At 40.1% G+C, this 12,670-nt stretch overlaps 1 protein-coding gene across 2 annotated transcripts in view; it reads right to left on the reverse strand.

The window, feature by feature from the left end:
* Positions 1-597: 597 nt before the first annotated feature.
* Positions 598-12,670, reverse strand: part of POLR3B (RNA polymerase III subunit B) — an 82,639-nt gene continuing 70,566 nt past the window's right edge. For both annotated transcript variants that reach the window (XM_085321688.1, XM_085321689.1), the window contains 2 exons: positions 9,170-9,343; positions 598-858 (listed from right to left, as the gene is read on the reverse strand). In XM_085321688.1, coding sequence (XP_085177814.1) covers positions 729-858; positions 9,170-9,343 — 304 coding nt within the window. In that variant the 3' untranslated portion in view covers positions 598-728. The remainder of the gene's footprint in view (positions 859-9,169; positions 9,344-12,670) is intronic.

Consider the following 12,670-nt stretch of genomic DNA (forward strand, 5'->3'; position numbering starts at 1 on the left):
GTGTACATGCAGTCAACTCCCTTGAACTTCAAGGAAACTGCATCTGTTTAGCTGAACGCACACTGAATATCATCACACCACAACTTTCACACAAATGCAGCTTCACCTGCATATTCAAATTCCTCTCAAAATGACCCATTTAAAGTTCCCTTTCATTTCTCTAAACCAGGCAATACTTAACAAAATCTTAACGCTTTAACAATGCCTTAAGAAAATGCTTAAGGAATAAGAAAATATTTTAGACTTAATAAGAAGTCTTTACCATCCCCATACAGCCATCAACACATACATTCAGGCAGTATTATTTAAAATATTTATTAGACTTCCATATTCCACTGGTCTGGAAAACATAATTTTAACCTATATGAGTAAGATATGCACTTAAACTGAACTCAAGGCCTGGTACAGCAAAGCATTTATTGAAACCAAACATGGGGTTGTCACATTTTTTTAAAGTTATACATGTGCTTTGCTGGACCATGGCCTTATTCCACAATGCCCACAAATCCTGTTTACTCAGGCTAATCAAGGCTTCAGGATTGCTCTTAGTGACAGTCTCACCTGTCAGCTTAAGACAGGCAGAAGATGCAAGAAAGATTTCATACAAGTGTCTTATATTTCCCTTCTACTCACTCAGGTTTTATTCACATCCACCAAAATATCTTCCAGTTACATAAGCTGTATTTTAATTTCTTTAAAGTATTTTTTCCCCYTTTTTCTCATCTTGCTCATTCATTATATTTGGCTAGTTTTAGCCGAGGTATGATGTTCATTGACTGCAGTTCTTGAAATAAGAGTTTACAGGCATAAGGTATGCGCAAAGAAGACACATGACATGATGATTTGCAGTAGTGGCACCTATGGAAACAAATCAAAAGAAGGTCAGAGTTGATGCATAAATGAAGCTCTGTAGAAAAGAACAATTGCCACCATTCACTGCTTTCTTTGTCCACCTGCATTTAAACACTGAACTCAGTTCTAGAAGGYACGGAGGGCTTGAGACACATTCTAGCACTTAAGCAAGTCATAACTTTAAGACCTTAAATAATTTGACCAAAGTCAATAGGATCTTAATGTTAAACCGGCACTTTTCTTGGAGGAGAATCAATGCTCAGCAGTTAGTAGGTTTGAGTCCCCCCTTTGCCACCCACAAGAGGCAACACGAGATTCAACTAAAATAAGAGAAAGGAATTTAACAGAATTAAGTATTCTGAAAACACAGTTAATATTCCAGGTTTCATTTCATGTATACTCAYAAAAAAAGAGGCAGGAAGAAAAAAAGATCATATTTGTTTGGTTCTTATAYGCAATTTAATTTGTTACTACCATACCGACCCAAATCAATTTGTATTCCTAGTTCAGAAAGGGGCATCTCTCTCCTTAAATCCCTATGCGCAAAYAGCCAAAGCTTCAGTTAAGACAGTAAACTAGTGAAACTGCTTCAGTGCATATTCTTTGTACTCCTTACTCAAATAATGACACAGTCTTGGAATTCTGGGGGAGAGTTTTCTTTGTCAAAGAGATACAAATTTGACCATGTAAGGAACAGACAGGCTAGTCACTCAGCCATCTTTCTAGTACTGGGACTTATAAACTCCTTGTCAGTAACAACTCCTTACATTAAATGATTTGATTTCTTACTCCAAGTACACACAAAATGAATTCAACATCTTTCTTACAAATGTTAATTTTCCACTTTCCYATTTCCTCATTTTTCTATATACTGCCTGTCTCAGTTTTTGAAATACTGTGCTTGGATGGGTGATCACCCAGAAAGGTTAAGGTACTATGGGAGCAAATCAAGAATCTACTGTCAAACAGACCACAGAAATTGAAATACTTGAAATATTCTATTTGGTCTTAGTTTTGATACTAATTTGGACAGGAAYAGGCAACTTCACTAGGGCTGAATCTGGATCAGAGTTATTTTTTTTTGCCTGCAAATTTAAAATGCTCAGACTCCACAGTTCTGACTAACCTCTCATCTTGTCATCAGAAAAGGACCAAATCTTGCTCATTACATTCAGTGCAGTCCTACCACTGAACATCCTGTACAACAGGAAAGTTGGAAGAATTTGTCATAATATCCAACAGTAAGTTTTTAATATTAATATTTATTAATATTTATTTTATTTTTTATTGGGACAAATTCTGCTGCTGCCACAACAGTCCCCTTCCCCTGTGGAAGAACCCAACATAGATGTGCTGTTATTGTCCTGCAGAAAAACATACTCTGTCACCAGATCTTTCTCTTAAGGAAAATAAACCCTTCCTCCCAGAGAAAGGCCCTTAATGATAGTCACCAAACAATATATTACTAAATGGTTTCTCACAGCAATGTCTTATAAATGCCAGAATCACTGAAAAGGCCAGTTTGGAAGTTCTGAGTTTCTCTAATGACTTGGTTTCTATTGTGATGCTCATTATAGGGCCACTTCCTTCAGCTAATGATAGACACAGTATATTATATCACTTAGCTGAAACTACCTATTATTGATTACTCTCACACATCAGACAGCTTTTCACGGCATTAAATTGCATGAATGTCTGGCACGAATGTCTGTCTGAGAGAAATTTCTTTTACAGTTATTTTAAAAAAGTGTTTAAACTTTGTTAGAAACTTCAAAAATAGGAAATATTTTGATTTACACCACCTTAAGAATAAAATTAATATTACTTCTAATTTTCAAATTCTGATTTTCTTCAAGGTATCCTCACTCATCTGGTCTGTGAAAATCTTTAAGAACTGCTCTTAAAGTCAAGATCTTGTCAAAAAATTAAGGCACATCTGCATGAGAGTAKTTTTAATGCAGTGCTTTACACAGAGTGGTTCTTGTTTGCCTTTAAGTTACATCCTTTCTTTCAGATAACTTCCATTAGCTCTTACTTGCATTGCAGTAGCTGTAAGAGACTCAGACAAGAAAGAGGTGCATACACATTCAAGAAAACAACAAAAAACAACACCAAAAAACCAACAAAAAAGCAAGCCTAAAAGTGAGTAGGACAATGCCCAACCAAAAATCCCCAACAATGGCAGGATATACAGAGTAAGCCTCGACTCCTTCGACTCTTCCCTGGCTTACCCACTTGCTTACCTACCTCTGTCCGCACTTCTGCTCCATAAGGAACAGAACTGCTGCTGCCCTCAGCATACAAACAGGATACATTATTTTTGGTCAGAAGTCACACACTTCAGAAGGATCTGACCAAGGCCAGACAGGTTACATGTCAYTTTTACATCAATAAGCTGAAAACAGACCCAACTTTTTACTTGCTTACTTCACTGTATCAAGGAAAATCTCTCTCCAAGCACCAAAGTGAATAAAACCCAATTTCCTGCCTCTCCTAACACACTGATACTGACATCCAAGATGCTGCAAGTTTCAATGTTCTTTTGAGGTATTTATAAATGCACCTCTCTCTCCTCTTCCTCCTCCCAATTTTGTAATCTTTCCCTTTCTATAAATACTAGAGTAACTCATAATGAGCTCACACTGCTGTTTTTTTCCTCGCTCAGTCATGGCACGCCGGGTCAACTTCAAAAACTTGCAAGAACTTTGTATTCTATAAATTTCTATTCCTTTCACAAGTCTGTTTTTCTGTGTRTCTAAAACAAAAAACAGGCTAAAACAAAACATCCCCTTAAAGAACAAATACACAAGCTTCCCTATCTTCCTGTAAGGGTAGCGTGCTTCCAGCAAGCTACAGGGTAATTTTGAATATAGCATCTCAAAATTACTGTAGAGAGAAAATGGTTAAGGGCAAAGTCCATAATATTAGACCTGATGAAGTCTGCAAAGTTCTGGCATCTAGTTTCATGCTTCAACTGTATGGAAGAACAGTTTTTTTGTAGAAGAGAAGCTTAGTACTAGCTTAAAACCCACAGACAGTAAGATGGCAAGATCATTAGCTGGTCTGGAGATTAGTTTCTTGGGCACAAGGCGCAAGTTATTCAGAAGYCAACTGAATTTCCAGACAGGCAAGTGCTTCTCTTTCAAGTTTTGTTGCACAGGATTGCTGCATCTGTCTCGTGCTCCTAGTTTTGTATGACTACAAAGCAAAAGGCTTCCAGGAGGGGAATAGTCAAAGTAAGCAGTGTACATGTGATTATGAATGCCACAGTTGGAGAACTAGAAAGCAGGAGGTGTTGCCYTCTTCTCTGCCCACTCTCTCTTCAGCCTTTTGAAGTTCCACATGCAATTATAATAGGAAGATCTATATCCACCCTGGACTTAGATAGCCAGTAATTTATTTCTGATATCAGAAGACTCAAAGACACTGACACAGCTAGTTTCCTCTTTTTGAAAATAGATGATACACCGGATTGGGTTTTTGTCTGTTCTCACATCCAGTCCGTAAGTCTCTCTCTCTCTTTTTTTCTTTTTTCTTTTCTTTTTTTTTTTTTTTTCTTTTTTTTTTTTTTTTGACTAACAGTTTAGATTTTCTAGTTGGGGCTGGAAGATCACCAGAGAAGGTAATCTCTCTGGGCCAAACACAGGGATAAGCCCATTCTTCCTTTAAGTGACTTTGCCTTGCAGTAATCTTTCAGCTTTATAGGCACCAAAAAGATTTGAGCAAAAACCTGAGCCAGCAACACTCTTTAAGGAGTCTGAGAACATTTCCCTCTGAAAAGAAACCACAAACACAGACCATACTGAGACATCTGTATTGTACGGAGATAGCTTAATCTCTCACAGCTATTAGAAGAGCAAACACAGGACCTGATTTCTCCAAATCCATATTTAAATTACTTCTTCATTTTCAAATGGAAATCAAATCAAATGATATTAAAAACTAGCTGACCTCTGAACAAGCTTACAAATGGACCTACTTGATTACTTCTGAAAGTATATTCACATTCAATGCACTTAATTTTTATTGCAATTATTCCTAGAATGGATGCAGATATGGTTATTACTGTACCCATTACCTAACTGGGTAAATTTAGTACATATACATAGGGTCCAATATTACAGGCTTTGCTCTTAACCATCTATATTCTGACWGCAGGTGAAAATATGGTCCAGAAATCTTACAAGAATGTTTTGCAAAGATATCCATTATTTGGTGGGATACATATGAATTGCTAGTGCTTTCAGAAGATCTATGTGGCTCTGGAGGTAAACAGTAAACACAGACTGAGACCTATCAAGAATTCAGGACGTCTGGCAAGCATAGAAGGAGTGTGGAGGCAACAGCACTGCTTAGAGATACAGCTGTGGAACATCTAGTAGGCTTGGATCCTTTCTTCAAGGTGGAAAGAAAACATTTTTAAAACAAAAACAGGAGTTCCTGCACACACAGAAAAATTGCATGAAAGTCTTTTCCTTAGCTAGAAACTTTAGATAAAACTTCTCTGAAAATAAAATTATTCCCAAAGCAGCAAACCATCCATGCAGTGGAGGCATACCACTGTTGCAAAGACTCTGCAAAGTAGCAGCTAAGTCTTCTGCTTAGGAAAGTGTGTTTTCTGCATGTTTCCAGTGCAGAAAAGAGTGACAGTTAAAGTTTGTGGGACGGCTGTATAAGATAGATTCATAGAATCACAGAATAGTTGAGGTTGGAAGAGACCTCTGGAGATCATCTAGTTCAACTTCCCCGCTCAGCAGAGTCACCTAGAGCATGTTAAACAGGGTCGCATCAGGCGGGTTTTGAATATCTCAAGAGGAGGAGACTCCACAACCTCTCTGGGCAACCTGTTCCAGTGCTCTGTCAATCTCACAGAGAAGAAAATTCTCCTCATATTCAGGTGGAACTTACCCTGGTTCAGTCTGGGCCTGTTGCCTCTTGTCCTATCACAGCACTACTGAAAAGAGTTCGGCCCCATCCCTTTGACTCCCTCCCTTCAGATACTTATACACATTGATAAGATCCCCTGATCATCTTTGTAGCCCTTCGCTGGACTCTCTCCAGTAGCTCCATATCTCTCTTGTCCTGGGGAGCCCAGAAATGGACACAATACTTGAGATGAGGCCTCCCCAGGGCTGAGTAGAGGGGCAGGATCACCTCCCTTGACCTGCTGGCAATACTCTTCCTAATGCACCCCAGGATACCATTGGCCTTCCTGGCCACAAGGGCACATTGCTGGCTCATGCTCAATCTGTCATCCACCAACACTCCCAGGTCCTTCTCCACAGAGCTGCTTTCCAGCAGGTCAACCCCCAGCCTATACAGGTGCATGGGGTTWTATCTCCCTAGGTGCAGGACCCTGCACTTGCCCTTGTTGAACTTCATGAGGTTCCCCTCTGCCCAACTCTGCAGCCTGTCGAGGTGCCTCTGAATGGCAGCACAGCCTTCTGCTGTATCAGCCACTCCTGCCAGCTTGGTATCATCAGCAAACTTGCTGAGGAGCCACTCCATCCCCTCATCCAGGTCATTGATGAAGAAATTGAACAAGACTGGACCCAGTACTGTCCCCTGGGGGACACCACTAGCTATAGGCCTCCAACTAGACTGCGCTACTGATGACAACCCTCCGAGCTCTGCCTTTCAGCCAGTTCTCAATCCACCTCACTGTCCACTCGTCTAACCCACACTTCCTGAGCTTGCCTAGGAGGATGTTATGGGAGACAGCCTCAAAATCCCTGCTGAAGTCAAGATACACAATGTCCACTGCTCTCCCCTCATCTACCCAGGCAGTCATTCTGTGACAAAAGGCTCTTAGATTGGTTAAGCAGGATTTCCCCGTGATGAATCCATGCTGACTACTCCTGATCACCTTCTTTTCCTCCAGATGCCTAGAGATGACATCCAGGATGAGCTGTTCCATCATCTTTCTGGGAATGGAGGTGAGGTAGACTGGCCTGTAGTTGCCTGCGTCCTCCTTGCCCTTTTTGAAGACTGGAGTGACATTGGCTTTCTTYCAGTCTTCAGGCACCTCTCCAGTTTTCCAGGACCTTTCAAACATGATGGAGAGCGGCCTAGAAACAACATCTGCCAACTCCCTCAGTACTCATGGGTGCATCCCATCAGGTCCCATGGATTTGTGGGTGTCAAGTTCACCTAAAYGATCTCTAACCTGATCCTCCTTGAGCAAGGGAAAGTCTTCCCTTTCTCCAGACTTTCTCACTTGTCTCCAGGCTCTGGGATTCCTGAGGGCTGCCCTTAGCAGTGAAGACTACAGCAAAGAAGGCATTCAGTAGTTCTGCCTTCTCTGCATCCTTCATCACCAGGGCACCCACCCCATTCAGCAATGGGCCCACATTTTCCCTAGTCTTCCTTTTGCTACTGATCTATTTGAAGAAGTCCTTCTTGTCGTCCTTGACATCCCTTGCCAGGTGTAATTCCAAAGGGGCCTTGGCCTTCCTCATCGCATCCTTGCATACTCTGACAACGTTCCTGTATTCCTCCCAAGTGACCTGGTAGAACTACAATGAGTAAAGTCTTGGCAGCCAAGTACATGAACTGCTGACTAAAATATTTTGAAAAAAGCCTGGAGAAACATTAAAACAAACAAACAAACAAACAAACAAACAAAACTAAACCACACAGCACAGTAGGAAAAACATGGAAAGACAGACATTCTTCTCCAAATCCTTCACAAAAAGTGGAACATCCCTACAAAGGTGTCTGTTACACTTAAAAATACATACATAATATCTTTTGTATCAACAAAAATCTTTAAGTTTGGTTAGTGACACATAATACTAGTAGATATCAACCTTAACTCTACCTGCACTGTAGCTACGTACCACTGTCAACTAGGAGTCTACCTTCATTGCCCTACCACACAAATACAGCCTCAAGCCTTTGTCCCCAAACCAATTAGCTCCAGTTTAAAGGACTAGGTTTTAGTTAAGTTTGCTCTCCTGTGCGTTCTTAGTTTGCTGGACACCAGCCAGCCCCAGACCAAAAGCTGTGTCACTGCAGTTAAAATAGCATTGTGCTCAGATCAACATATCCTGAGTGAGAAAGGACTCACAGGAAAGGGTAGCTGTGATCTAGAATCTAGGTCTGGAGAGATCTAGAGATTTGCAGTACAGTAAGAATCTGTTGTGAGAGCAGGGCTCACTAGAGAGCCCCTAAGTTCCCTGTTTGGGGCCAGCCTGCTTCCAGATGGTCTGAAAAGGAGTCAGAGCAAGGCTGCACTTGTCTGACAAAGTTTATGCATACACACATACTGCAGCACCAGGTCAGTGTAGCAGGGCATGTTAACACAAACTCATCCAAGTCCATCTTAGACATTAAACGTACCGTTAACTGGTTTGTAATTGAGGGAGGCTACATCCATTTAATACACTCACATTGATTTAGGGGTGCTTCCACACCAACGGAGTTGTGGTCGTTTTAATCAGTGAGCTAAGTTGGCACATCAGCTGGATGTGGCTAAGCCTCTAGGAAAGAAAGGTTTGTCCTAGTGCTGGCCTGGTGTTATCAAACTGCCAGCAATTGTACAAYGAGGTATTGATACTTGGGAGTTGACTGACACCGGAAAGTCCAAATTTCATCCCACATCTGCTGAAATCTCACTGGGGCATTCTTTATTATTGAGTCAGCTGGACAATCTAGAAAAAGTTACTGGTCCCAGCTGTTCGTCACTGCCTTTCTCACAGAGGTCACAGCCCCAGCAAAATACTGATGGAATAATTTGCATCAGTGCTACTTAACTGGGCCCTGGCAAAATCGGCACAGTGACCTGAGCAGTTTAAATCCTGAGGCAGATTAGGGAATATTACCTATAAGTAGCACCAGCAAGCTACTCCAGGGGTTTACTGATCTCCTGCAGGCATGGGAAGGGAAGCGAGAACCAGAGCAGAGGTAACCTTTCGCATGAGCACAGCTGCCTGCGGAAGACAACACCCATTCCCCACATCAGGAKAGATGCACAGCCCATCAGCTACAAACTCACCTTAGTCTCAAGCTCAATCAGACCAAAAGGAGTATGCTAATAACAGAACTCTGCCTCCAGTCACCAGTTCCCCAAATATCATTTTTTAATTTTGACACTGGTTTTGATTCTAGTGTCTGAAAGACACTTTAAAGCTGAGAAGCACTATAACCAAGGGCACAGTTCTATTAAAGTAGAGACCCATTTACTCTGTCAGTTTGCTTTACACACTTTAGATTCATGGGCTTTCTTGAAAGTATGAACACATAGGAAACGCCCACCTGCACAAAGTGAAGAGGAGACACCATGATTTACAAAACACATTACAACTAGACAACTTACCAGCCAGAGTATCCCAGCAAGCCACACTGCCCACAAACGTCCACTTCAAAGGCATCACTTGAAATCATCAGTCTCTCCAGTAAAAGCATGCTGGCTCCATAACCTATTAAACAATCTCGTTCCATTTCTCCAAGACGTAAACCACCATCACGGGATCGACCTTCAGTGGGCTGCCTTTGAAATAAGGATTTGAAAAATAGAGTAAGTATTCCAGAACATATGCTCTACAATTCTAGGAATACCTTTCTTCAAATTATAGGAATAGCATATTATCAATGGACAAGAACGATCCACAAACCAGTTTTGCTGCTCTTGCAAATACATTATTGAAGTTTAAGCAGGAAGTCTTTGCTCGTGTGCTAGCAGTATGATGCAGTTCTGTGAGTCACACCCGCAGTGTCAGGGTCACAATTCTTTACATCATAGAATACACCCGAACAAGTAAAACCGAAAAAGAGTATCCAAGAATATAATTGTATCTAGTTACCATATCCCTGCATACAGATTTGGTACTCTGTTTTGATGATACATTCATATTCTCTTGCTTACTAAATGAAACAATATTCAGTAGTTAACTAATGTTTTCACTTGAACTGCAACTAAGTAAGATTACATTGATAAACGAGGACAATATCTGATCTGCGAGAGAGTACCAAAACAAAGCAGAACCCAAGTAGTTAGCATATTTAATTGCTCCCTTTTCCAGTGTGCAATTACTAATCCATTACTGAAGTTCTACACATTTGCTTAAAAGTAACACTTATGTAGTTTATTTTTTTAATGTCTGTTCAATGGTTAGCAGATTGATTTCAGTGTTGCAAACTTTTCTAGTTTTCTAGGTCCTCAAAATAAATTAAAGTCTCGGTTCTTGTCTGGAAAAGACTTCTTGTCCTCATGGTACTACAGGAAAACTTCAACAAAGGAATTTAAGTAGATACTGAAGATTTTGAGATAAAAAGCCAGGGTACAGTTTATTTTTTAATAATATCCTGACTGGTTAAGCCAATCTTTTGATTTTGTTGGTCACAAGGTTAAAACTTTTAATGTTCTTACTTGTTACACCACTGTTTGACTTTGTTGTATAGCCAATATTCATTTTGCTCTCAGGTACTAGCACAGTGTAGCAATATWTAGGTGGCAAATATTACAAAGCAAACTATGAAACAAAAAAATCTTAAATTCCTGAAGCACAAATATATTGCATGCATTTCATTACACACTTCAATTTTTATATACTGAAGCATGACAGCAGAAAGAGAAAATAAAAATTGGTATTAGCAACCATGGTTTCACTGGCCAGTGAAACCTAATGTTTAGGTACTGTTTTGGTACCTGGAGCAGTGTAAAGCACCTAGAGTATTTACTRATGGTCCTGGTCCATAGCTCCCAGAGCATATTTTGTTTACGTTAGTTCAAACTACCATATTTGCTAAACTTACTAAATACACTGAAGTTTTGCCAAATTATTACAACTGAAAGAGAAGAACACTTTAAAAACCTTAAACATCTAATAATCTTTTGTAACAAGTGTAAAAAAAATACAGCAGATCAAACTGACTTTCTGAAGATGCAAGTTGTGTTTGTATTTTTTTGGGGGGAAAGAAGAGTTCTTTTCACTCTGACCACACTGGAACCTATGGAACTAACCTGCTTGTAATTCAAACAGCTCTTTTCATACATGTTACCTTCTATTTTTCTCCCTGTTGGGAGAATGGACAGTAGTTGATTGCATCTTGATTAAACTCCCTAGTCCTTCCCTACACAGGTGATGACACCATCATTGGCCAGACATTGCTTTAAAGGACTAACCCTGTGGTGAATACGGTTTAGCTTGTGAAGTCCCAGGAGGCAGATTTTAGAAGCACTAGAGGCCTCCAAAGATACAGACATCTGTGGCAACGTTAGAAGTATCCAAGTCCCTTCTATCAACTGACTTCTGTAATATTAGTTAAATGCATAAGTCTGCTTTCCTCAGTGTCACGAGGTGTTGTTCCTTAAGATGAAATTCCAAAATAGCTTAAAAGATGTGATTCCCCTCAAAAGTCTCAATTCAACTAAGAGAAGGTAGTATCTCTTAGAAAAAATATGGGCTTTTGACTCCAGCCCATGAAGAGCTGATATTTCACAGACCTTCCAACAGATACAGGATGATTTCTAAGGCAGTTAAAATCCCATTAAAAACCCACAAAATCAAACCAAAAAACAAAAAATAAACAAAAAACCATAAAAACAGTCTTCAGTTCTTAAGTGTTTAACTCCCACTGAGTGTCAAAATGACCTCACTTAAGAAAAACAAAATTCCCAATCCTCCTCCCCCAAAAAACTCCTTCCCCAAAAAGTAGTTTTCTAAAGCATCAAAAATGTCATTATTGAGGTTAGGCTAAGAAGAATCTATCTTATGGTTCCTATGTCTATGGAATTTTTGGCCAGCTCACATGAGTTTGAAAACTCCTCACTCCAAAGATTGTTTAAAATGTTAAAACAGTATTTATAAAGCATTTGTGTTTTCCCTTTTCCTCTATACACACATACACTGCAGCTGTTGCCCCAGGCAACTACTTCCATTCTTTATTCTAAACGTAACATACCAAAGACAAAAAAAAAAACCCATAGACTCTTGAAAATAAGGCTGGGCGCATCTTAAAACACAAATATTTTCGTATTTCAAAAAAAAAAAAAAGACCAAGATAAAAAGATCTTAATTAACTTCAGTGATTTTAAGCATATTACGAATTTACTGGCGCTAACGCTGCATTTTCTGGAAGAACAGTGGGTTGAACTTACGGCCTTCTTCCTTGTTTCATTGGCCAGTGGAGGGAAATACGGTCTACTCCCCTAAGCAAGACCAGTCCTTGCGGGACTCAACAGAGCTCCTTGGTGCCTGATCTGGAAAGCCAGTAGTGAAGCTCCAAAAAGAGCCTTTAGCTGAAACGCCACTCTCCGGAAGGTGGGCTGCTACCTAGAAAAGCCCTGCGTGACAGGAGGAGGAAGCACTATCGCTCCCGCAGTCCCAGAGCACAGAGAGCCCTTACCAGCATCACCACATTATTTCCCTGTGGTACAACAAAAACTGGCACATCTAATAAGCTCTGAAGACAKGCGGGTGCCAATTCTGACAACAACCATTGGAACAGCTACATGCGCAGAGAACAAACAGAAGAGCTTACATTGATCTCTTGTAAGGAAAACTAAAAGTAGTTTACGTAAAGATTAAGCAGGACTGTAGATCTGGGCAACATCACATATAGAAACAAGTTTAAAATTAGTTATGGACTACTCATGGCAAAATAAAATTAAGTTCTGCATTCAGTTCAACAAACCCCAGTTCAGAGGGTGACATTTTGGTCATTTTTGACTGTACTGACAGAATGCTGCTTTCCAATACTACAAAATCTTGTTTTAATCAGAACAATATTTAGAATCAGCACTGTTCAAGGAACTCAAGTCTTCTGCCTCATTCCAGATTGAAAGATAGCTTTGCTCTGTTAGGTAAACTACACT

This window comes from Rhea americana, unplaced genomic scaffold (genome assembly GCF_003343005.1).
Source record: "Rhea americana isolate MKP2758 unplaced genomic scaffold, rheAme1 scaffold_70, whole genome shotgun sequence".
NCBI classification, from domain to species: Eukaryota; Metazoa; Chordata; class Aves; order Rheiformes; family Rheidae; genus Rhea; species Rhea americana.